Below are 26931 nucleotides of genomic sequence, written 5' to 3'. Positions count from 1 at the left end.
AGGGCACTCTTGGAACAATCTATTCCAGTTTCAAGCCATGTAGCTGAAGCTACATGGAAGAGGTGCAAGTGAGAGCAGTAAGGCCTCTTGCTCTCCTTTCTGACTTCCCCACGGTTCCCAAGGTCAAAGCTGTAAGCATCCTCCACTTTGTGTGCTGCCTGACAGGAAAGGCACTGAAAACAAGAAAATACTTCTTGTGGTCTTTTTGACCCCAGCTGCTCTTGTTTTATCCCTAGTTTGACAGGTGATGCAGCCATTCTCACAATCTACATGCATGTTGTCAAATTTATTTCTAAAATTATGAGAATAGCAAAACTTAAGTGCTCGTTCTTTCTGTTTCTTTGTACTTCTTGTTTCAGTGTTGTAATCAACAAATAGCCATAGCTCATGATCTGCTTGACAAAGAACAGGACAGTCCCAATGCCAATGAAACAGCTAGACCAATTTAACATTTTCACATCATTACCTCAAATTACAACTTCAGCATTTTATAAACACTAAAGTAAAAATGGATTTAGCTTCTAAATTTATTGAACATTCATGCTGGTTGGTGTAAAAGGTAAGAGATTAGGTTTATAGCACAGTTTTTACACTTCTGTGAGTAGTGATGACAATTCCTCTGTATGGCTTTTACTTTGACTTGTACATTCCATCCCACCCCAAAAAGCAAGCAGTTAGCTATAGGTTCTTCAGTCAAAACCACAGAAAAACTGTTTGAGTTAGTTCCATGCTTCATATAGTAACTCTGCAATTACAGGAAATCCTACTTTTAAAGAAGTTTTGGATTTTTTTTCCTTGCAAACCTTTATTCCCCTCCAATCTGTTCACACAGGCTTGGTGTCAGCCTGCTATTAGTAACTCCAGTCAGTGAAAGGTTATGCCTCCCTCAGCCAAGAGAAGTTCTCTGTAGAGTAACACAGATCGCAAGAGAATAAGAGTTTTTATGTATTTCAAAAGACATAAACAAAATGTATGCATTTACCATTTTACAGACTTCAGTAATTACTGAGTGATTAAGTAGCTCACACTATATGCTCTAGAAATAGCAACTGAAGCATTATGAAAATGACCTACTGTGTGCAAGAGATGATGCAGCTGCTTAACTATCAGCATAACATATAACATTGCTATAATTCGTATAGCAATGAGTAGAGCATTTTCCAGGAGCTCAAACACAGATAACTATCTATGATTTCCCTTCACCTCAGAGTTAGTCTTCTACACAAATTCATGTCAGGTTGTGTAGTGCTTTCCCTGGAAGTGTCACGTTAGGCCTTCTTGGTGTATCTCCCATGGTTCTCTATGCTGTACTGAACAGATAAATACCTTTTCAGCAGGTTAATTGAGAATGTACTTGTTTCATAGGGTACACAGGTGAGGAACACTATCAGGGTTAATGTGGTTTAACCTGCATCTTTATTAGAAGTTTTGCAGATTATATGCTTGAAGTGAGTTAATGAATCATGGATTATTCCTAGCCACACCTCAACAAGGTGCCTCTGAAGTAATTTTAAAATAAGTGCTGCAAAAAAGGTCGAATGCTGATGCTCAGCTATGATAAAACATTTTCAGGAAGGATGTTAATGTGAGGTAGCAATCAACTCAAATAGGCACATGGCAGATTATGTTTCCCTGACTTCAAGAACAGAAAAATTGTTAAGAGAAGGAAAAATAATGAAACAATGTACTCTGTTTTATCTGTACCTTTAATAAAATCTTTAGATGATATATGCAAGTTACATAAATAATTGTCAGAATAAATAAATTTTAACTTAAGTATCTCTCACAGTCTATTTGAGATGCTCAGGGAAAGTAACCACACACATCAGCTTTTCATAACAAAGCCAAGTATATTCTGTAAAGGAAGGTAAAATTACATGAGGCAGCCTCAGGAGGCCAAAATGAGTTTTCTTATTCTGAAATCCTTTCCTTGGCCTCTGTCCACCTGCCAGCTCTGGCATTCATCAGGCTCTTGCTGAGTGGGATAATTCATTAACCTGGACAAAAACTAACTTCCCTCCCTCAGGGCTAGTGAGTTAAGTTTATTCATAAAAAGACCTAACAGGCATTACCGCCAAAGCAAAATGGATCTTGAAAGCAAACAGGTAGGGCAAGGAAAGTAGCTCAACCTACATGAGACAAAAATAATTTATGGTCATATAAGATGTTACAGGCTTCAGCTTCCTGGAAAAAAAGTGTCAGGCATTTCAAGGTTGCAGAAAATCTTGGATTAATCTTGGAGGCAAATGTGAAGGCAAATGATGAGCCAAGATTCAACATTTCAAAAGTAGACCCAGACTAGTATGTTTGTCCAGGATCAAAACCGAGCTTGATGGTATTATGTGTGCTTGGTATTAACAGCAGAATAGAAATGTAGCTGAAAGAAGAATTACAGTGAAAGTACTGAGCAAATAATACAAAGAGCATAGTAAATACCAAACCTGAAATTTAAAATGATGAAGATGGGACAAAGAAGATCAACAGATGCCCATATGGCTCTTGCACATGAATAAAAGCCTGGTGCAATTCAGTGATAAAGGCATATTAAAGTTCAAACTAGTTTTACATGAGAAATGCAAACCCCCTCACAAACCCCATGTTTTTATACCTTGCTAGCATTTTAACAATAACTGAAGAAAACAGCCCTTAATATAGGAAATTTCCATAGCACATGCAGCCAGATTAGCAAAATTAACAAAAAAGTAGAAACAAAGAATAGCCAACAGTTTTTTTCCCATTAACATTTCTATGTTGTTTGTATCAACAACTGGCTGATACATACAAAGTTGCTCTGAGTGGGTACCTGAACAGCCTGAGTTCAAAAAGAGAGGAGAAAGCTATCTTCTCAGGAAGGTCTTCAAATGATGCAATTTTCATAGTAATTGATGGGGTATATGTATAAACATAAGCCTATGAAAAAGCAAAGAGAGATGTCCCATCCAATGGCTGGCTACTCTAAGACAGATGACAGCACTCATTTACATCCAAACAAGCACAAAATCAGAAAACAGACTGAGGTAGTGGCAAATGCTCCAGACTAATGAGTGTTTGCATTTCTCTTAATATGAACTGCAAGAACTAAATCCCCAGGAAATGCACTAATAACCTGATCAAAGTACAACCTGCTGGCAATGGTAGGAAGATAAGGGGAATGATTCTGGCTCAAAGGGACTGACATTGAAACCAGCATCCCCTTTGTTTCCCTGTGGGCATCTCCACTTGCAACTTGGATTGCCATTCTATAACAGTGCATATTTTATGAAGATCAGGAAAAATCCCTACTCCCTGTGTTGTGGGAGGGATAGCAACAGAGGGGTACTCACACAACTAATTGTACAGTCACAAGAACTCCCATGCCGCCTTAAAGAAGAGCTTTTCTTAACACTGCTTAACCTCAGGAGCATCACTTAATAATGATAACATTGTTAAGTTAACACTTAACCAGTGATAACACTGGAGGATATCAATGAAAATGTACAGACTGATCTTATGCCACCAAATATAAAATCGACCTTGACTAAGGGCATCATTACTACCGGCATTTAGTGCTTAAAGATGCTCTACCAGCTTAACAGATGAAGGAGAAATATCCCAGCCTCTTTTGACTCCTGAATACATCAAGAACAGCTCTCACAATCCTGTTTGTCCTAACCTAAGTGAAGAGCAACAATGTGTGGGCCCTTCCAGATATGCCTTCAGCATATGCTTTGAATACTGACATCAAATGCTTTGAAGGCAGAGAGTGAGAGAGAGCTGCATGGCCTCTTGTAACCTGGGAAAAGAAAGCTGGACCAACTGTTCCCTTCTCAGCCATTTGTGGTTTAAATGGTCTGCAACTGGAAAACATCCATGCACCTACTCCTAATGAAGGCACATGCTACAAGATGTAGAATTAGAATAAATACTGGGGTGAATTGCCAGAATTAAAAAAAGGAGCAATGACATAGCAGAAATCTCAGACGGCAGAAAAGCTTTATACAAACAGTAAGAAAAGCTACTTCATTATGGAAGTCTGATTATACAGAACTGTTTACATCCAGCAACTGAACAGACATGAAATGGCACTAAGTGCACTTTGCATTGTGTTGCAGGTACAATATCCTACCAGGCACAAGGATACATTTCACAGTAAGACTAGGAGATTCTCCTGACAAAAATAATCTTTTCAATGCTTTCCCCTATTCAACATTAACTGCAACAGTGCTTAGAAACTTCTGAGACATGGCACAAAATAAATGTGATTTGCTGCAGATAGTATTTTCACATAACACATTAAAAACTTACAGGCTTACTAAGCACTACAAGTTATGAAAAAGGAATAACAATTCTCTTTCATTAACATTAAAGACACCTTTCACCAACTTTAAGCTACTCAGTCCTCACAACCAATTCCATTCAGTGAAAAGCCTATTATTCAGTGTCTAATCAACGATTTCTCCTCAGCATGCAGATAAAAGGGACAGGCTATCATCCCTAACTACATAATATTTCAGACTGAAAGTAGTCATCCCTAATTTTGTCATGTTTGATCACTTTCAGAAAGATATTAAGGCTGCCCAGGGAAGACATTACAGCAACCTACTTCAGTTAGTTTTCTCAGTGGGCGGAGATCATAGCTCTCCCTGTTTTCCAGGTGCAGTAAATGAACACCTGCATAAAACTATCCTTTAGCCATCAGAAGCCAAGCACCTCTGTCCATTTCAGAGTATGCTTGAGCTAACACCACACCTTATAGCACCAGTCCTACCTTTGATCCAAACCATTATCTAACTACCCCAAGGCAAAGCTTAATATACCTGTGAATACTAATGGAACTGAACCTGATTAAAGGCAGCCCAGGCAAGAAAAAAACAAAGATCTCTGCTTACATTTTATTAACATATATATAGACATATTTATACTTATATATATATATTTGAGCAGAGAACTTTGTTACTTATCAGCCCCACCCCTAAATCTTGCTCTCAGTCCCAGTTCTATTTTGGTATGTCTATAATTTTAAAGCTCTATTTAAGCAATTAAAAAAACTGAAGTGGTATTGTAGCTTGTAAAACAAGATACTGTACTCTGTTTTAAGAAAAAAATTACAGATCTTGTGTCTTTGGAGAGATACAGAACATGCCTCCAGACAGCAATTCAGGACAGGAATGAAATATGAATAAAGTCTTGGAGAAGGCCCTCAATTATAGGCAGAGATTAAAGAGACCTGCACCAATTATGGTGTCCTAAAGTTACCTGGTATGAGCCCCTTTCCATTTCTAATAGCAGCTCATTATGTTGCTATTTGCAGTTACATATATGAGCTCTAATGCATAGATTTAAGTTTCTGGCTACAGAATGTTTGATAATTTCAAAATCTAAAACCAGGTAAGCAAAATAATTACAGAGCTGGAATCAGCAGCAAATTCACACTTTGTTGATGTGATGAAATCTTTTCTCTAAGGTACTGCAAAATCTTTATCAAGTCACAATTTCAGACTGAGCATGTCTTATTTGAATATGAAATAGTATCTTTCATAATTCACATTCCCCTGAAAATATCCACAGAAGCTGGATAGGATATTCACTCAAGGACATAGTAAACTGATTCCCCTGATCTTCACAAGTCAAACTTAGAAATATCACACAATTTAATGCGCATTGTGGTTGCAAGTACGGTCTTTTTTAACACAAATTTTGGTTTATAAGAGCATTGTTTAAAATGCATAATATACACATGTCAACCTGATTTAATTTAACACAGAATTTCAACCAAAATCCTATCATAGCCTGGTTAGGGGCATGAGAGTTTTAAGTATGAAATAATGCCTGTGATTCTGTCAAGACTATTACACTTAGGTTCAAAACTTGTTTTAGTTCTAGTAATCTGCTTTAGCAAAACCAACTGTAAGCAATTACAGTTAAGACTTTAGAGATCATAAGGTATGTATTTCAAAACTCAATTACTAGTTATTTTTAACAATAATTTCTGTAACATGGCTACAAGAGGAAGTTTTACATAAGACTGATTATCACAACTCTCCATCTGGTTATTCTCCCATTTTCAAAAGAGTTTTAATCCACACCCAGAAGTCAATTTCTTAATTTTCCGTTTCTTTGAACATTTTGCTCAGCTGTTGAACTAGTGCTACAAGCTCAGGGTTTCCCCCAAGTGATTCAATTTGCTTATAGGCTTCAGATTCAAGCTCTTTCAATGTATTCCGAGTGTACTCAAAGGAACCAACATTTTCAAGGTAATGTACGCAGTATTTTTTTATATCTATGTTCTCCGTCCTTTGACGTAAAATGTTTTGCACCTGAGTACTTTCAGGTCTTGACCAAATTGCATGAATGGTTGGGAATGAGAACTTGCCCTCAGTTAAGTCTTCACAAAAGCTCTTGTTCTCGCTATATTCTTTGGAGTGCAAGTTGGCATAGTCGTCTCTTATTTGGAAGAAGAGACCAAGTGTGTTAAGGAGCGGCTTTAAGTCCTTTTTATAATTTGAGAAGAGCTGCATGAGGCCTACAGCTAATCCGAAGAGCCCGCCTGTCTTTTGCAGTACCATGGCTTTATACTCAGCCTCTGTAGGACAGGTGTATGTATCCCTCCAGTAAATATCCAAGCCTTGACCTTTATGCAGTTCCAGAAGTTGACGGGTAAAAACTTTAACAGCATCTGGATGATTAAGGGTTAAAACCTTCTCTAAGCCAAGAAAATAAACATAATTAGCACAGTTGATTACAGATGGAATTCCATAGATACTGTGTGCCACTGGAAAGCCCCGTCGTAGCTTTGAGTTATCTTCAATATCATCCACAAGAAGGCTTGCATTGTGCAACATCTCTGTCACTTCAATGATAACCTATGACAAGAAGAGAAAAGTGTTAAGTCTGTCACTGTAATTTAACCATGAGACTTTTGTGAGACTATACTTAAAATGGATAATGTTTTAAAGAACTATATTCTCTATCACTGAGGTTCCTCTTCAGGCAACTTGCCTTTACTCTTAGTACAGATTTATGCTTCTCTTCACCATCCAGTTTGCTCGAAGTCCTAGATCACATAGTCTTATGTGTAATGTTTTCAGATTCAAAGTTACCCCCTGAAGTGCTTCCACTTGCATGATCCTCTTCACTGTTGCTACAGTTCTAAAAGAAGCCATTGGCTAGGAGTCATGGAATAGCTGTTATTAGAAACATGACTAGGGTAAAATAAAATAAACACAGTGTTTTGAAATGTTTAGATTTACAAACCTGAAATCTCAGTTCTTGAGAGTGTCAGGTATCATCCATTATCACATTTCTCTTGTGAACCATGTTTTGATAAGTGGAGAGTTCACGTTTCTTTTCCCAAACTTTGTGTGGTTATATTCAGTACTGAGCTCTTAAAGGACAAACTATTCCCTCTGAAACACCATTTGGAAAATTCTTGGCAGAAAGACAACAGCCACAATTTCTTCTGAGAAGCTTCCTACACTCTGTTTGTTACTAGGTAGACCAGTATCACACACCACCTGAGGTGTGCAATAAACTGTTCACAACATTAGGCTTGTAGCTGACTACATTTGAGTAGAACAGAACCTTAACAACTCATCAAAAAATGAAGTCTTAACACTATATGCTGCTTTTATTCCACAGCTGCCACACAAGCAACAGGTATATTCAGCACCTGCTTAAATGGAAATAAATTTAAGCACATAAAACTGCACACTGTATAAATTCACTGCCAAACACATCTGATTAAGATATGATTTTAAAGGTAATGAACCAATTACACTCCTTAGCTACAAACATTGCATTCAGTCAAAATTCATCAAAACAACTGTTAAACACTAAGACTACCATAAAATGGCAGCAAATATTTAGTATGGTCCTATTTGATGAGTGCTGTAGGACAAAATAAAGACTTTGCTGTAAGCATTTTCTTGAGCACCAAGTCACCAGGTGTTCAGTGAACATTGTCCCAAAGATTAAAACTCAAACCCCAGGAATTTAATCCCTTTCCCAAGATACAATTGCAAGAACAACCTACTTAAATACATGAAATCAAAGGATAGAGTACTTACTGAAGGCAACTTTACACACCTATTTGTTTGAATATACTTTTGGTCCATTATCTCATTCTCAGTACTATGAGGAACGCTTCCCTGTGTTCTGTGAATTCATTGGATAAGCCTATTCTAGTACTTCTCTTGCTGACCTATTTCATATCACTGGCAGTTTCATGACCTCTTGCAGCTTCCATAGGTAAGGTTTAAAGGAAACAGTGTTTCCTGACTGTGTTTCTATGAAATTACCTTGTGAACTTAAGATAGCATCAAAAGCGCTTCAAAGGCGAAGGAAAGGTGTGAAACAGTTCAGATATCAGAAAAAGATTATTTTACAAGACATCAGGAAGTAGCCTGAGAAAATGAAAAGACTGGTCTCCATAATGAAAGCTGAAGACCCAGTACAGAGTGCTATGTTTTCTTACAACCTACACCTACCCTAATCATTATCTGCTGCACTATCAGTCCAACACACAGGTTTCCTCCACCTCCTTATTTGCAACAGCTTTAAAATTTGCTTGACTCTTGCTAGGCCATTTCAGTGCTTTCACCTGACAAACCCAGTGTTCTCTAATTCAACAAGTTGAAGTGTTTAAGTGCAGCATCAAAAGGGAACTAGAAATTCAGTCAGTGTTGGGGGAAGAGATCATTTGGTTTGGGCAAAAGGTGAAAGAGTGGCAGTTAACAGTAAAATAAACTACCAAGGAACCTCAATTGTAGTAGCCTCGACTGTATAATCTAAATAAACTACACAAAGACAAATAATCTAAGGTAAGAAAAAAACCCAGAATGAATGCCAGAATTCAGATTTTTAATAAAGGAAATACAAATAGCTGGAAGTTAATCAGGCTGTTAGACACAAGGGACATCTTATGGAGATCACGAGAAATGTCAAAAAGATGACCAGAGGTGGTCCTCCAGACTTTAACCATCCTTAGTTATTATAATTAGTACTAAAATGCACAAAAGCTGCAATAATTGCATCATGATGAAGACTAGAAGATGACAGGGTCTTGTTTTTTCCTGCCATTACAACCAACTTAAGTAGTAAAAGAGACATTAAGCATTGGTTTTCTTCATAAAGATAATCAAAATAAGTGGTCCAAGTTTTCAATAGTAGTTACATGATCATCAGTTTAAAGTGACAGAACTTCTGTTCACACAGAGGCACTGCAGCTTTAGTTTGCTATTAGTACTAAACAAAAATTGACCACAATGTCATGAGTGCCCAGCAAAAGAGCAGGAAGTAACAGTCAGATTGCAACATAAAAACCCACTAGTTGAACAGAATGGAAGGTTTTGTTGTAATGAAAGGGGTTCAGCATGAGAAGACAGGCCTTGGGAAGCTGCAGAAACCCCATCACCAGATTTTCAAAACTCAACAGTGCTCCCAGAAGCCTTAAGTAGCTACAGAGCAAGCTCTGCTTTAAGTACAGGGTTGTCCTAGATAACTTCCAGAGGCTTTTTCCAATCTGAATTCTGATCTGTGATATTAGATTAAACCCATACGTACAATACACAGATTGCTATATTATTTGTTTTATTTGGATGTTTGTCTGAGCACAAAAGGTAAGATGTGTCTAGCTGAAAGACAATACACTTTTCTAGACAGTTACACAGACAGGCTGAAAAATGCAAGAGTTCCTAGATTATGAAATGCAGCCTCTTAAACCACTTAAATCACTTTGCTGCTTGAGAGCTATGAAGTGTCACTTCTAAGCCACCCTAAAAATGACTCCTTCACAAATGCTAAAGATACTTCTGCCAACAATTAATAAAATTAACAAAATCCAGCTGGGTGTCAAAAACCACAACCAATTATATTGATTCCTTACATTGCCTTGGACAGAAAATATTTTGCACACCCTGCATCAGTTTAACAAAACTGCAGTGTAACCTAAAAATGAGGATACCTTTTCATTTGAAAAGCCAGTGTTTAAATACACATCCATGCATCTTGCACACTCTGTCCAAGAGAAAAGACAATGAGAATTTCTAGATAATCCTTCCTGTTAGAAAGTAAGGACTGCAAACTATATGATACATCCCACTCAGTTTTAGGTTTTTAAAGTTGATTTAATTCCTTCCTTTGATATTCTTGTATCAAAACATCAAGATTTTATTTTTAAACACTATATTTGTGAAGTCTACAATGCAACTATCTAGCTTGTTTTGTAAGTTATTAAAAACTCAGTGTTAATAATTGAGTAATTTTAAGTGGGTAACAATGATAACTACTTATTTACAACTTCAAAGGTTGAACACACTTGGAAAGAAGTAACTATTCTAGTAAGACATGGAAATAATTTCCTTAGTGTTGCATCTCAGTAAAAGCTTTGCACTGAAGTTGTTTTCCTGAAAGTTCACTTTATATTCAAAAATTAGCGCATTTAAGATTTCTGATAATTTATGCTATGTAAGAGAATAAAGATAACAACCTTTTAAAAATTATTAGCCAGTACCTGTATTTTATCTTCTGGAACATTCAGCCAGTGATTAAAGGCCTGTGACAGTTTGGTTCTCACTTGCTTACCTACAATAAAAATATTATAGGTATTTATAAAAATAATAAAGTTCATAATTAGGCACAACAGTTTGTCTTAACAACTATAGCTGATTTGAGACCCAATTAAAAAACTCATCAGTGTGATGACACAAAAGTGGAAAATATATCAGTGCATGGCTTGTTTCCTCATTGAATAAACATCAAGTAGCAGCAGTTTCAGTTTTAAACACTTGACAAGGGTATTTAAAGCACCTATTTACAGGTTATTGTATTTAGTTTTCACAATTAGTAAGGGATCCTGGCCATATTGGTAGCCTGTTCAGATCAGCTACTTTGCAAGGCATGTTAATTTTAAAAGTTTCAATTATGATTCATTATTAGTTGAAAGTATGGGTATTTGTTAAATAGCTATTTCTGTCAATGTTTAGGTCTTTCTCCTGTAGTATTATTCTTTACTTAAATTTGTAAAACAAGAAAGTGACATTTCATATACTTACTAAATAACTCTAAACAAAAATCTGAACAGAACATTCTGAACAGGATAGAACTTTCCAAGAATTCAGATATTTACCTTATACCCAAGAAATCTACCTAAAATAGGATTTGGTCTGCTTTGGTAAAATCTACTTTCTTGGAGCCAGGCAGTCATCCTGTTTCATAGGAATTAAAGACAACATCAAATGACCAAGTTTAGTGTTAAAACAAGTTGTTTTGTTCAATCCAGATACTTTCTACATGACAGAGTGAATTTCAATAGAAGCTAACCTTATGCCTATACATTATTGATAGGCATTATTATCTATTATTGATAATAGATATTATTATTATTTATGTCTACTTTCTTTAGTAATTTGCTGGTTTTCATGTACAAATATCTATTCAGCCTCTATTCATGTTCAATATGAAATAAAGTCATCCTCTATCCCCACTGAGACAATTCTGCTCTGAACTTTGAGAAGCTCAGCTATGTATAATATCTTGGAATAACTGCAAGACAGGTTTACAAAAACAGCTTTGAGTATTTCTATATATAGCTCACATAAACAAGCATTTGGAAAAAAGCTTTAAATAAACTTCAAGACAAGTGCAACATAGACACCCATGGAACCCATATTACTTGACTCAAGATGTACTGAGACATAACTGAGATATTCTGCAATACTAGTCCTCATGTTGATAATTCCATCTTGCCCATAGCACCAAAGAAATGTCAACATTTGAATCTCTCCCTAAGGCTTCTCTATGACTGTGTAGCCAGCATATACAGAACAGAATATTAAGTAGGGGTAAATTCACTTGCAGTCATAGACCCTGGAGAAACTGGACAGAGAATTTTTCCCCTCCTAATTAAGTCACCACCAGGTAAGCGATAGCTTTGTGGGTTGGGCTCTGTAGCAAGGGTGATAACCTTCCTCCCTGGATCAGGGGTCTGCACTTTTTGTCTCAGTTCTCAATGATTTCCACCGCTTCCTGTCACCACCATCTTCTGGTTCTTACTAGACAAGATTAACAAAATGGTCCCCTTTTTTTCCCCCAGGAGCTCTGTCCTCTGCTTCTGCCACATGTGAACAGGCATTCTTACCTGGACATACACTGCCATTGGCTTGTTTTCTCCATTTTTGTTGTCTGTGCTCAGTTTTAAACACTAACAGTTTTCTGCAGAAGGGAAGGATTGTTTTGTCTCTCCTTGAGAATAACTGTTATAAATATTTCCAAACTGTATGGCTTACCAGTTAAGGATTAACAAGTATTTCACCACATTCATAACGAAAATCAATCAGAGAATATCACATTAAGGAACTGTACCTAATCTATACCTTATCTATAGCTGTTTATTCTCTTCTAAATTACTTGGATACAGACAACACCTGCTTTTTCTTTTTATACTAGGCATCTAATCCTGTTTTTCTGAATGTGTTTCCTAGAAAATACACTTAAAGAGCGCTGGATGTTCAGCAACAAGCATTATTTCATCATGAGGAACTTGACTACTAGCACACACTCTAAATGGATTATAACATGCACAAAGGATTAAGTCACTTTAGTTCCTTGGTACAGGCAGCATTTGAATTGTTAGACTTGTCTACCCTGACTAGCAAGGTTTCCTAGACACTGATTATTCAAAGAAAAATTACTACCTGTATAGTGAGACATTTATTTTTCCTTTTATAGATGCAGATTTGCTTGTCTTCTAGAGGAACATTATTGCTACATAAATGATATTTTATCTGATTCTGAAGTCACTCTTACCCAGTCTATGTGACAGTACAGTGATTTTCTGTATGCAGAATTTATGCCTGCAGCCATATTGTGGTGGCAAAAGACCAAACCCCTCCAATACTGGTCTGTAAAGCCTGGATGCAGAAGACTCCATTCCTTGCCACATCCCTCCTCTCCCCAAACTAGACAAGACAACAATACAGGGACACTAGGACATTAAAAGGAGCACTGCCAGAATTATCCAGTTTCTTCACTGTCACATTCCACCGCTCTGTTAATTATTCTAAGCAGGCTATTGCAAAATTGAAGAATAGAGGTCTAACATCCAAAAGTAGAAGCTCTACCTACTGTATAGAGCTATAATAATAGACATTACTGCGCCAAGCTTTTATCAAAGCTCTGCTAAATGCATTTGGTTTAATCTGCCTAAGATCCCAAATTCTTACCCACATCAAACAGCAACTATGGAAAGCTTTTCTCCTTAGTAATGCTGGGTGGAAAAGGTGAGAAAAATAGTGAGAAATTCCTTCTGCAGCTAAGAATGTTAAAGCTTTATCCTCCAAACAAATACGAAGTTAGATTAAAGATGTTGTATTGAGGACATTCCCTCCTCCTCTCCAGATGAGATGCTTCTCATCTAAAGGAAAAAAAAACAGCCAACTTACTCTTTATATACACACTTGTTCTCACGATAGGACACAGACCCAAAAACTACAAACCTAAATTTTGGACAGGCTCCTGGTTAGTATTGCTTCACTCTTGCTGTATTCAAGTAATCACAAATTGTGCCCTTAAGGCAGCACCCCACTTACAGAGAAGGCTCATGAAAGGGCTAGAACAGCATGGGAAAGAGCAGAGGGACTATTAACCTAGCCCCCATAACAGCTAATTCAACTCATTAGCCCAGCAGAGAACACAGCTTTTTGCTAGGTTAGCTTTCTGCCAGCTTTATGTACTGAGTCAGCTCATGCAGTGGATCTGCCACAATCAGTACAAGGTGAGCAGAAGATGCTGAGGATCAGGGGAAGGGGCATTGCCCTTCTGGAGGAAGAAATCTCTTGTATTACCTCAGCTGTATTGTACACTTGCACGTTTAGCTGCATCCTCTGATGGATTAAAACTAAATGGATAAAATCTCCAGGCAGACCTCTCCAAGTAGCTACAAGAACACTACAAACAGCATAAGTGAACTGCATGAAGACAAGCAGAGAGCAGGCACATACACTTTTAACCTGTGCAGCGACTTGTGCCTGATTAAGGTCATTGACAGAATTCTCTAGCACAATTCCTCTGCTCAAAATAGGGTTAACAAGTCCAGCATTGTGATCCTGATTTGTGCCTTGCTCCTTCTCACAATCCTGAATGTCACTATCCCACGGTCACTGCAACTAAGGCTGCCTCCAGTCTGAATGTCCTAACCAATTCTCCCTTCTTTTTAAATGGAAGTCAAGCATAATGCCTTCCTACATCAGCACTGTGGTCACCTGTGTTAGCAAGAGGTCATCAATTCATTCCAGAAACCTCCTGGACTGCCCGTGTCCTGCTGTGATGCTTCTTCTACCACACTGTGATGTAACTGAAGTCTCTCATAAGAATCAGCACCTGTAAATATGAAGCATTTTGCAGTTGTCTGAAGGTCTCATCCGCTTCTTCCCTCTTAGGGTGTCTGTAGCAAACACCCACTATAATGTCACTCCTATTGACCTGCCCTCAAAACTTAACCCATAAGCTCTCAACAGGCTCACCCAACTGAAGGTAAAACTCCATGCAATTCAACTGTTCTTTCATATAAAATGGAACTCCCATTCCTTGCTACCTCAGATTGTCTTCCTAGGCCATCCACATCCATCCACTGCAGCACTCCAGCTGTATGTTTATGCCACAATAAAACTGTTGCCCTACAGCCGCATCCAAACTCTACCTCCTCCCTTTTACTCTCAATAATGAATGCAACTGTATAAAGACACTTCAGAGAAGCATCCAATCCTGCAGATCCCCAGAAAAATCAAGAGCTTGCCCTATCAAGTTCCATTTGTACTTCCTTGTTGGAGTGCTGGGATGATTTGTCTTCAGATCTGATCTGTAGATTACTAAGTGTCTTGTTCAAATCAGCCTATACACTTTGTTTGCAAGTTCCTTAATTCCTTACTTGACTGTGTGCAGTCATTTTCTTTTACTATAATCTCTGTTTTTGTCCTGACTTGAACAGGTGGATGCTATCTCCTCCTGGAACTCTTTGCTCTGCAAAGGAGGTCTCAAGGCCATAAGAGCCAAAGCTCTGCTGTCAGCATGAGCTGTGAAATTAACTAGCTATAGACAGGCAGTATCTGTTTATTCCTCCTGATGGTGAGAAGGGGGTTGAGGATTACAGAGAAGACCCACCTGGCTTCCTGTGGCCTTAGCCCTCATTCCAAAGGCCACATAGTCTTGCTTGATAAGCTTCAGGCACCCCCTTGTTATATCCATTAGTGTTCAAGTAGAAGAGCTGTAAGGTTCAGTATTTTAAAGGTGAAACACACCTTGGCAGTCCTTCCCTCACATCCCTATCAGCAGTATCTAGAAGCATCAAACCTCCCTAAAACAAAACCACATGTGGAAGCCTCTATTCCCTACAGGAGTCAGTCTCACCACTTGCTGCTGCCCCAGGTGCTGTTTGGATGCTTGTTGTATAAAACCATAGAATCATTTAGGTTATAAAAGGCCCATAGCGAGCTTCCAGCCATGTGTCTTCTTTCAGTGCACAGAACCTATTTGGCAACTGCACATCTTTTCAAGGAACGGGAATCTCTCTCCTGGTGTCAGAGGCCACCAGCCCTCACCATTGTGGGAGTATCCATCTCCCAACCTGATATGGAGAGACTATTCCTGCCCCCCTGTCAATATACCCAGAGGTTTCAGATTCTTGAATCTGTAGAGTCTTGTAATTTGTGCAAGCCTGCTGAACCCCTTCCACCATTCCTTTGCTTGGTGACATAGGTGTTCCACAACTACACACCTTTAGGAGCAGCGACATCACTTGATTCCAGCTAATAGGTGCCCCCAGGCATCCCTGCAGCTCACAGCCTAGAGGGGCGCGGCCTCCCTCAGGAACTTGGCCCAAGTAGAGGCCTCTGATCTGCCAAGGGTAGCCCGTGCCAGTGGTAGGGATCATGGCCTGTGGTGCTTAACTCCTTCACCAGGCTGATCAAGTTCAACAAGCCAGCAGCAAAAGCTGAACAACAAAGCCAGTCTTGACTGTTTAGCTTGCTAAACAAGAGCAGGAAAGACTGCAGCCAAAACCAGCAGGACAAGAATGGGAAGATGCAGAGTCATGAATGGGATCAGAATCTGCCCCTTTCAACAGCAAGCTATTAACCATATCAGTTTTATGACAATTGAAGTTCAATATATTCCTTAGTGCTGCAATATCAGCTACTGCTGTTAACTCAGACTCTTAAAAATAAAAGATTCACCATGTGTGTGAATGAAGACATTTTTGGAACAAACCTCAACAAAATCTTTGAAAGTCAGTCCTGCACTTTATGATACTAAGCGACAAAATTCTAGATTAAGCAGAACATTGCTAAAAACTAGTAAGGCAATGTTCCACTACAATGAGATTTTACAAGCAAGGTTACTATTTCGGAATCTATGTTCTTCTCCCAAGCAATAATTTCTGCTCATGAAGGAATAAACATTAATTACCACACTAGCAGTTAAAATAGCGCCATACTAAAAATCCCTTAAGCCTAGTAGCTTCCCTATCCTAGCACTGTTTGAAGTCAAAGAAATATACAAGGTTACTTTAAGTATCACCCTGAGAGTGTTACCATTAAAAGTCTTATTTCAGCAAAAGGAAACAGAGTAATCAATTTCCTCTCCTAAGCGGTTAATACTTAGCAGTTATAAAAATTCTGTTCTTACACTATTGACAAGATTAGCAGGCTTTTTCCCTTCCCTGCTACCAACCTGAATACAGTTATACAATCCCTTTTTATGCAAACAAACTTTGATATGTATCTACATTCATTCAACCATAGATTACTAAACTGCTTGGAGAGTTTAACTGGTCTTTCAAGATAAGGAAGTGGACTACTGTAGAGCAATAGTGTACATATTTGACACTCGGCCAAGCTTTCTGCAAAGCCCCTCTGAGCTCAAACTGATCCAACAGAGAAACAGCTTCTTGTTCCTATTGCTGTGCCTGCTCACTAACAAGACAAGAGATTACCCAGGCAAGTTTTTAACAGGTCAGGTGATTGATACTACCTAACAATTTGATTAGCAAGCTGAGAACTGGCGCAAGTTAAGCAGCAGAACACTGCCAGAGGCTAAGAGGATAGAATGAAACTGCCTCTTTCAACAAGAGCCTGTTGTATTAGCTCGGGCATCTCATTTGAGCTCCACTCTAGGTAGAAACAGCATCTGTAAGCCCATTTTTTCCACCCTTACTGAGCACTGGTACTCACATTGACTCCAAGATTCACACACGTAACTGGCTCCCACTGATCTGTACTTGGCGTAGCTGACCTTAAGCAAAGCCAGTGCTTCAAACACAGTAAACACAGTTTATTTATGACTGGGAACCCTCACTGCTTCACCTGTTACTCAGTACAAGTTTCCCACAGGTACACCACTTTCACCTGCTTAAGAGAAGTTTTCTCTTTTGAATCACACCACCACTACTGCATAGAGAGCACTACTGCATAGAGACAAGAGTATCTTGTCTCTCACCTTCCCCAAAACAGACACGAAATTAACAAGAAGGCAACATGGTAAAGTGGACTATCAGATTTATGATACTTTAGCAGGACAGGATACAAAACACCTGTACTGCCAGCAAGTGTAGTGTTACATAAACCACCAGTAGAGAGTTTTTACAGTTGAACTCACAAAGCAAAGGAATTTAGCCACAGGAATCAAGGTGGGAAGGGTAAACATATATTCTAGATGCATCATTTAAAGTGAAAGGTAACTGAAGAGCTTTTAGTCAAGCACTTTTGCCTATAGAAGATTTTTGGGCACTTTTTGGGTGCTGTGTATTTTCTACTAGGAAGCTGAGCTTTTCATCCTGGTATCTACAATAGCTTTAAAAATAATCAGCAACTAAAGATGCAGAGGTGTTGTAACATTCCTTGGTTAATGAGATAATCTCATCAAATAAAAAGTAGACTTAAAGATTATGTTTGAGGAAAGCAAATTTTTTCAGGACCAGGGCTTAGAAAGCTCTCTGTAATATACAGACTCACTCTCAAGGTAGTTCTCTAGAAAGACCACCACCCAGTTCAACATAGCCAAAAGGAGTACACATGAGGAAATGGGAAACAAGCCTTCTGGCATTAAAAAGGCAAGCAACTGCCAAATTCCTTCCTTTTCTTAGTTTTCGACTCGGCCCTAACTGCCAAGTCAAATGAAATCACTAATGCTGGCAAGAAAATCCTGGATATTTGTAGAGGTTAATAATGAAATTCATTATACTCAGGTATAATGAATTAGGACTCAGAGGACCCACCCTACTGATATACAGCTCTTGCTGCAGATGTGCAAAAGCCACTTAGTACTCTGCCTGTCTAGGCAGAAGGTCTTCTACCTTGGTCAGATATAATTTTGATCAGAAATATTTCCTTAATATTTACCCAAATTTTCTATCTTCCTTAACTCCTTCAGCAGGCAATATAAGCTAGACAGAGGGCAACCAGGCATTTATAAAGTAGTTCCAATGACGAAGTTGTTCTGCCACTATTTTTACAAAATTAGTCACTTTGATAGCCTGTATGGTCTTTCTTACACTTTAGGTGTACAAATAAAAGTCACAGCAATCTGATTGTTTAGTTGAAGAGTCTTCCAAGGGGCAGATCCATACAGCAGCTTGCTTTCAAACTGCCCCCTGAGTTCTGCTATACTGTGCGTGACTGAAAACTTCATGTGAATGTATTGCTGGTGACTTGACAGTACACAAGGATTGGCTGAACCTCTGATAGGTGAAACAAGCCATGAATAGGGACAGCTGAAATCGGCCATAAGAGCAACTGTCTCTACACATACCAAGGAGAATAAATTACACAAGAGGAACAGGTTAATGAAAACCCCCAAAAAACAACCCAGAACAAAACCAACCAAAAAACAAAACAAAACAACAACAACAACAACAAAACAAACCCAAAAAATCCCCCTAAGAACCCTAACCAAACAAAAACCCCTGAAATAACACCCCTCCCCCTCAACCAAAAGAAAACCTACAACGCACTGAGTTCAGTACAGGAAGCAACTAAAGAACAAAATATTGTCTGTCCTCAGTTTAAAACCAGGATCAAGTCTTCAGTACTTGCATTTATCCATTTTTAAAAGCATCAAGTCAGCGACTCTGGAGAACAATATTACTTACTACAATTGCAATATTAATGTGGCAATATTACTACAGACACAAGAGTTATTGTACCAATCTCACAAAAAAAAAAGGTGGCTCCATAAGAGGAAGAAAAGAACAAGTAAAAGAGAAACACTGAAAAGTATTACTTTTTATTATTCTTAAATCCACAAATCAAGAATAGAAAAACTTCTTGGCTTCTACTTCCCAAGACAAAAGTTGCTATAAAAACAATTTTGATACTTAAAACAACCCAGCAAAAAGAAACTTGCCTGGTAGTTGAAGCAAATACTGGTATGGCTCTAGGATTCTTTTAGATGTTTCATCCATCCCATCCATTTCTTTCTTTCCTAAGATGTAGTTCACTGTTAAAGAAAGTGTTATTAACACTAATTAGACTTAAAAATTTTTAAGTAAGCAGTAGATGCATACAACTAAAATGTGAGCTGACTTACAGGTTAGGTGCAAATATTCCAATTTTGTGCATGACACCTTCAGTACACAAAAGGTTTCCAGATGTCATTTACCAAGGAAACACATATAATACATGCTAAATACAGTTTAATTAATCATGAAGCTTAAGCCAACTCCTAGACTTTGTTTACTTTTTTGTATGTAGCAGATTGCTTAGGTGATGAAGTATTTAAATCGTTACCATTCAAAGCTCCACTGCAAATCTTTAAAGATACTCATACAAAACCTCACAACTAATCGGCTAAATGCTTTCTCCATACATCAGACATTTCAAAAGTGGAAACGTCTAAGAGCAGAAAATACACCTCAGACCAAGGCAACTTAAAGAAGAAGAATACTAGCTTCAGTCTTTTGATATAATTCCTCAATCTTTTGTTATAAGTCAAAATAGAAATATACAATTTTTCTACCACTGTTCAAACATACAGACAGCTCTACACACTTTCCCACACACCATAAAATGTAACAGACTCTTATGAATAATCTTTCAGGATCCAGGGCCTACAGAGCTCAACAATTTCCTATTGATTAGCTTCAAGTCACATACTTTAGGTCATCTCCATCTGCATTTTTTTTTCAGACTCTTTTCTGTGGTAGATTTACTATCCTTTCACCTCTAGCCTTCCTTACTACACTGCAGATGCAGCAACTCAAAACAATGCTTCTCATGTAGTTTTAAGACAGGAACTGCAGCAGTAGCATGAAGTCTCACGCTACTTCAGCGTCACTTCTCAGATACTTTGCTACTATCCTGCAAAGGATTTATTTCTTTCCTCCCGGAGCAAGTGAATAGTTGCATAAATTAACGTCCCAATTTTGGCTAGACTAGAGCTAATTTTCCTCCTAGTAGCTGCTGCAGCACTGTGTTTTGGACTCTGTGTGAGAATACTGTTGATAACACACTAATGTTTTGGCTGTTGCTAGATAATGCTCACTGTAAGTGAAACACTTTTCAGTTTCCCAAGCTCTGCTATGGAGCAGGCGCACAAGAAGCTGGGAGAGTATAGCTCAATCAGTTCCTGTCTATTCCCATTCCCACCTTCCACACCCACAAGCATTTGCAGCAGTTGGTACTTGGGGAACTGATTTGTGTTAATAACTATTTTCCAAGTTTAGGTATAGATCAACTCCTTTATTTGCTTCACTCTGTGTGTCCATCAAATGTATTGGCATTTTAGGGGCAAGAAAGGCTATTTAACCAAATATTGTTGTCAACAAAACACTCGTAAGGCTGCACCTTTTGGGAAAGCTTCGCATATTTTCTTGGCAGTGATGCTGTGATAAGAAGTACAGCCTCTCCATCCTATCCATGATATGCCAGCACAACTAGAGGTCAGGCCACACACTAATCAAAATCAGATTTGACACCCTTGACTCCTTATTTTGTTGCCAGCTTGTTGTTGTAAATGAAGTGCTTTCAACCAGCACTGCCACTGAGAGGCAGCTGTCAAACTGTATCCTCACACATAAAGAGTAAAAAAGAGTCTCAAAGGACTTCAGCGAGGAGGTAAAATCAAAGATTTTCAGAGTCTACCCCCAGATGTTTTAAGCAGAAAGAATCTGGTAGAGATAGATATAAGGATATACTATCAACCTAACAACTCCCCTGTGACTATTATTTGTCAAAAAGCCACACAGACGGTGACAGAATTGAAAGTGCATAGCTATCCAGCCAGGCTGAGAAGAGATGTTAGGATTGGAAGTGTTCTCCTATAAAAGCTCTTGCTTAGAAGTAAATGTTAAAGCTCTTCCTCTTCCCTCAGGGAATTAGGTCTCTTGCTCATTTGTAAGCCAGTAAGCCAGTATTCAGAATCCCCAACTAACTTGAATTTCCTTAGTATTGTACAGCATCAACCTAAATATTTGCATCTTTCTGCACATAACTAATAGGAGTTCACCTGAAATACTAAATATCAGCAGAAAATTAGTCAGGTACTTCTACCACAAGTAGAGAGATTCTTACTTTCTTTTTTCTTTTAATAAAGGGCAAAAAAGATGTAATGAACAAAAGTAACTAATCTCAAATCAATATAATTAAAATTTTCTATACTACTATTCTACCATTAAATGAAATTCTAGGTAAATCCCCACCAGGGATTTACCAAGGAAAAAAAAATAGTCTGATTATTCATCAGACAGCTACACATTTAACACACCCACTGGCACATAAACAGTGAACAGAACCTCCCCCAAACTTATACATAGAGAGGGACCCTTGATAAAGAAATATGTAAATAAAATTCATTACAAAAGCTTCTAAGCAAAAATACCATGATACCACATGTGTAATATTATTGCTCTTTGCACAAAATTAGCACATACAGCACACTTGGGAAATGCTTGATATTAAGGGTTTCCTGCTGAGGTGACTGACCAATTTGTTATGGAAGTTACACTTCTCAGTGATTTACACACAAGATCTCAAAGTCACCATCCCCCACTAAAAAGTAAAAGCCAGCAGTTAAACAATAAATGAAAGGCTACCAAAAAGCCTTTTGTTAGTGAAAGTGCAAGAATTGATTACATCTATGCTTATTCATAGGATTAAAGCAGTTAAGGCCACTTTACCTTATAAACTAGCACACAAACTTGCTGCATTTCAATTCATATGCATGACAAAGTTAGTTTTCCAGTTATTTCTTATATCTTCACATAGGCATAAAGAACAGCCACACACAACAGAGAGCCCAAACAGTTGCCTTTTGGACTGCATCAAACCTTATCTCTGATGACCTCTTTGAAAACACACATGACAACAGGATAAGATGGTGACATGGGCCTCCATAATGTGGAACTACTCTAAAGCTATACTTGAAGCTGTGATCTGTGTCTAGAACCTTTCTAGGGAGGATGAAAGTTGATGATTAATTCCAGGCCAAATGTCAAGAAAAAGCTTCCCTTTGGAACTTTGTAAAACAGTTTCTCCTGTTCCATTCGACTCTGTAGACCCTTCTTCCCTCCCTCCCAAATAAGGGGGAATGTAATAGTCTGAAATAGTCCAGGTTAAATATGCAGATGGTGTTTTAAAAAGTATCATCATCTCAGGGGCGGCATTCATAGTGCAATTACAGAGAAAATAAGAGACAACTACCAAAAAAGCAAAGAACTCCAGTATAAAATGAACCATTCAGAAGAGTCTCAAATCAGCTCCATCACAGAATTTAGTGCACTGAGACACTGGCTTCGTTGTAACCGGTGGGGGGGAGGAAGCCCCAGACAGAGGGAGCAGGTAGGAGTGAGAAGCAAAGTTTCAAAAGGAACACACAGCAAACATAGTGAATATCTACTGTTTCAAAGAGAGACTACCAGAAGTCTTAATCCAAATGCTGGGACATTTGTCCCATAAAACTGGGACACCAGTCCACATTCCCATTCTAATTAGCAGAGTCGTGTTTATAACCCCTCCCAGGCTGACACCTAACATCTCACTTCCCGCAGGTGGAAGGGCAGTGGCAGACCACACATTTTTTCCCCAAGATGCAGCTAAATAAACAATAGCTTTCCATAGGGCCACTCCAACACTAACGCGACGTGAGCACACTGCTCCCGTGATCGTGGTTCCAGCTGAATGGGGATTTCCAAGAAAAATTGAGCAGGAATGCTGCAGAAGCCCGAGAACAATACCTTGGCCGCCGAAGTCCAGGCACGCAGACAGGGAGGGTCTCTGAGCTGCGGCCTGACCCGCAGACAGAACATGAGTCGGCAAAACCCGCGGCCGCAGCTGGAGCGCTACGTTAAAACTCACATTCCACAGAGAACATGAAGCTGCTGCCGCCAAACTCCCGCCACAGCCGGACCGACGGAAATAAGGCTCATTTTTTTCGGAGTTCAACGCGACAGGCGCAGCCTCCTCAGCTGCCTCCAGAACTCCAGGATGAGCGGGCCCAGCTCTTCAGCGCCATTTTAGGAGATCGAGAGCCGAGGACGCATCGCTCCCCCCGCCCGCCGTCCACCCCCATTTTCTGATCGGCGCTGTTGGGCTCAGCCGCCAGGGAGGGCCGGGAAGCGCCGCCCGCCGCCAGCCCAGCGCAGCCCCGGCCCCGGAGCGCTATGTCAGTCACTCCGCCCGCCCCGGTGACCGCCGGCACCGCCCAGTACTACCGGCGGCCCCCTTCCCCCGGCCCCTTCCCGGGCAGCCTACAAGCCCCTCCTGGGTGGGGCGGGGCGGCCGCAGGACCCGCTCCCCTGCAGCCAGACTCGGACCGGCCCCTGCGAGAGGGGCGCCCCCCTCTCTCTCCGCCGCCCGGACCCCAGTGTCCCCCGCAGCCACAGCCAACTAACAAGACAGCCAACCTCGCCTCGCCGCTGCCTCCTCCTCCGCCGACGCCGGCAGCCGGAACCCCGCCCCTGAGCAGCCGCCGCTCCGGGAGTGGCGGCGCTGGCGGCGGCAGAGCCCAGAGCGGAGCGCCGCCCCCCTCCTTCCTTCCGCCCCGCCGGGCGCCACCTTCCCCTCCTGGGGGGAAAATGCGCCACCGAGCGCTCCCCGCGCACGCGCAGGCCCCGCCCCCTCGGCTCGTTAGCCTTCTCCGGAGTGCCCCGCCTCCCGCGCGCGGTGCACTCTGGGAGTTGTTGTCCACTGAGCCGCGCAGCGCTGCTATCAGAAATGCTGCTAACGACGAGCAGGAACTGCGTTCCCCATGAGCTCCCTCGGTGCCGAGTCTCAGTTTCCATAGAAGTGGAGAAGAATGATGTCAGTATTTCCGACACGAAGGCCAATGGGGCCGCGGGGTAGGCGGGCCCTGCGGGACACGGCCCAATGGGGGAGGTGGAGAAGGGGGCGTGGCCGTTCCCGTTCGCCCGTCAGTCAGTCATCGGTGCGGGAGGGGGAGGGGGACCGAGCCGTGCAGTCACCGCCGCCGGGGCCGCGCAGGACGGATCGGCCCCTCCGCGCGCCGTGCGGGGCCGCCGCCAGCGGAGCCGCTGCAGCAGCGTTGAGCGGGGCCGGGGGTGCCCGAAGCTGAGAGGAGCCTTCGCCCAGTTCCCTTCCGTGCTCCCCGCCTCGGGTCGGGGGAGTAGCTGGCGGGCGGTCGCAGCGGAACAAAGGTGAGGGCGCCGAGCCGGAGAAGGAGCCCCCGTGCCCCGCCGGCGGCGGGCGGGGAAGCGGCGGGGGGCCCCGTGGGGGCGCGGGGCCGGGCGTGCGGCGGCGAGGGAGGGAGGGGGGCGCTTGTTTTTCTCCTGGTAGCGAGACTGCGGCGGGACTCGCCGATGCTTCGTCTTCCCCCCCAAACACCCAGTGGCGGGCCGGGGGGAGGGATCGGCGGCTTCTCCTCCAGCCCCTCTGCCGGGAGGGACGGAGCCCCCTCCTCCACACTCGTACAGACACACGCTCCGTGTCCCCGCCGAGCAGGTCGGGCCCCTTTCTCCCCGCCCCCCCCCCTTCTCCCTCCCCGTCCCCGCTCCCTTCTTTTCTTCTTCTTCTTCCTTTTCTTCCCCTCCTCCGCCGCCTCCTGCCTGCTCTCCCTCCCTCCCCCCGCCCGGACCCGCTGCGCCGAGCCGGGGAGTTGCGGCTGTTGCTGCCGAAACTCCTGCGACGGAGTCAGCGCTTTCCTTTATTGAGGGGGGGGGGAGACGGAGGGAGGAGGAGCCGCCGCGATCCGGAGCCGCAGCCCCTACAAAAGTGTGTGTGTATGTCGGGGTGGGGGGACTGCTCCCGACACCCCGCTCCACCGCCGTGCACAGGGGCACTCTTCCTCGTACAATGGAGGAAGAGCCTCCCTCCCTCTCGCCCTCCTTCTCTCCGCTCTCTCCCTCCCCGCGGTGAAGCGAGCGGGGGGGGGGGGTGTTCTCTGCGCTGGGACCCCCGCGGGTGCCCTCCCGCCGCCCGGTGCCCGGGGAGGGGGCGCAGCGCCCCGGGGAGGCGGCCGGGGCGCCTCCCCCTCCCGCGGCAGCCGGGGGTGGGTTGTTGTTGTGGCAAGTTTCTCCTCCTCTGACAGAAATGGCGTCAGTGGCAGCGAGTGTAGGGGAAGCCGCGGCGTGTGGGAGCCGGGGGGGGGAAACGGCGGCCGAGGAAAGAGGGAAGGGGGTGAGCCGCGGGAGAAGGGGGGATCCGGGGAGGGAAAGGGGGAGTATCGGGAGGAGCCCGGCGCCCCCACCCGATGTTTGGCTCCCCTCCCCCCGCCCGGTGCGAGCGGCTGGTGCGGTGCCTTAGCGCTTTGTTTTAAATTCCAGGTCCAGCCTCGGCCGCTCAGCCACAATCGAGGCTTTTACCGCAGCCTGAGCTCATCATGAAGGTAAAACACTCGCTTGTGTGCCTGGGAGGGGAAGGGAGGGAGGGTTGCATGGAAAAATGCTGTCCTATCTGTCAGTCCATCTGTCCCGACCCCGGTGCGAGGCTCGGTGCTGGTGCAGATCCAGACTGCGGGCAGCTTCGCCCCCACTGCCGTGTTTCGGTGCCTTGGCTTGTTTGCCGATCGTGGGGCGGGCTTTGCTCCGCTGCGTTGTGCTGGGGGAAGCTGTAAGTTCCCCGAGCAGGGGCTGTTCTCCTTCAGAAACATTGTTTGTCGGAGAATAAGGACATGGCTGCCTGGGCTGAGCTTGCTTCATGGAGGAGCAGGGCACAGTCACCCTGCTCGAGAAAGTAACGTTGTGGGGAAATGCTGGCTCTACAACATTGTTTACTTGAATAGAGGGTAGATTTACTTACTTTCTATTCGTCAATAGGAGTTTTGTTGAATGAGTAATCTTGATGAGAGCGGGGAGGGTGCAAGTAAGTGATTCTCCGCAGTGAAATGATTGCTGTAAGGTGCGGAAAGATTCTCAAACAGGTTCTAATTTCCTCTCGGTGCTGTGTAGTATTCATGTACCTCACTGTCATACATTTTTCTTCTCTTAGACCTTTCTAGACTATTTATGTTTGGTATATTATGCAAGCTAAATAGCAAAAAAGATCGTTTTGGTGGAATAGAATGATTTCTTCTGTGTGTGGGCAAGAACTGTGTACCTAAAAGTAGTTTTTAACAACTGTGTTTGTTAGGGTTTTTTTTTTACCATTTTGCTGCTATGTCTTGCTCAAACTGCCGTTCGTGTTACTGTCACCCCCGTGTAATTCAGCAGTAAATCTCATTTCAAAATACTATAAACCTTAGAAAAAACAATTGTTCCAAACCTGTGATGCATCAATTCCTTGGTATTTGTTAATAAAAAAGAGCAGTCTTAATTGGGTTCTTCTGCTGTCAAGAGTTTTTGCCTACTGTCTGTGAATAAGTATTATGTAAAGTGTGCGCCCAGTACTATATTCACTGCTAGAAATGGTAAATGAAATAGACTCTGTTAATTTCTAGATTGATCTGAGTTGCTGAGCAGTGAAGTCTTTCTGTATAGCTGTTAAAGATTTAGCATGGTTTTTTTTATTTAGGTGA

General features: G+C 41.7%; 2 protein-coding genes across 11 annotated transcripts in view; one reads left to right on the top strand and one right to left on the bottom strand.

Moving 5' to 3' along the window:
* Positions 1-1688: 1688 nt before the first annotated feature.
* GGPS1 (geranylgeranyl diphosphate synthase 1) lies at positions 1689-23994 on the bottom strand. 8 transcript variants are annotated; one of them, XM_030945043.1, is made up of 4 exons: positions 23867-23994; positions 19372-19464; positions 10490-10560; positions 1689-6842 (listed from the first exon to the last, which is right to left on the bottom strand). In XM_030945043.1, the coding sequence occupies exons 2-4, from the start codon at positions 19436-19438 to the stop codon at positions 6081-6083; spliced, it is 900 nt and encodes a 299-aa protein (XP_030800903.1). In that variant the 5' UTR covers positions 19439-19464; positions 23867-23994; the 3' UTR covers positions 1689-6080. The 8 variants fall into 8 exon arrangements, with proteins under 8 accessions (XP_030800903.1, XP_030800902.1, XP_030800901.1 ...); XM_030945042.1 differs by lacking the exon at positions 23867-23994 and adding an exon at positions 23198-23666; XM_030945041.1 differs by lacking the exon at positions 23867-23994 and adding an exon at positions 23319-23666.
* Positions 23995-24378: 384 nt separating this feature from the next.
* The window catches only part of ARID4B (AT-rich interaction domain 4B), an 88770-nt gene continuing 86217 nt past the window's right edge, over positions 24379-26931 (top strand). For 2 of the 3 annotated variants that reach the window (XM_030946221.1, XM_030946219.1), the window contains exons 1-2: positions 24379-24616; positions 25742-25803. In XM_030946221.1, the coding sequence (XP_030802081.1) occupies positions 25798-25803 (6 nt within the window). In that variant the 5' untranslated portion in view covers positions 24379-24616; positions 25742-25797. Of the gene's footprint in view, positions 24617-24918; positions 25199-25741; positions 25804-26931 lie in introns of those variants that run through there. The other variant, XM_030946220.1, reaches the window with a different exon arrangement.

This window comes from Camarhynchus parvulus, chromosome 3 (assembly GCF_901933205.1).
Source record: "Camarhynchus parvulus chromosome 3, STF_HiC, whole genome shotgun sequence".
Lineage (NCBI taxonomy): Eukaryota > Metazoa > Chordata > Aves > Passeriformes > Thraupidae > Camarhynchus > Camarhynchus parvulus.
The sequence above is the reverse complement of the archived record's forward strand: the minus strand, read 5'-3'. Positions and strand labels throughout refer to the sequence as shown.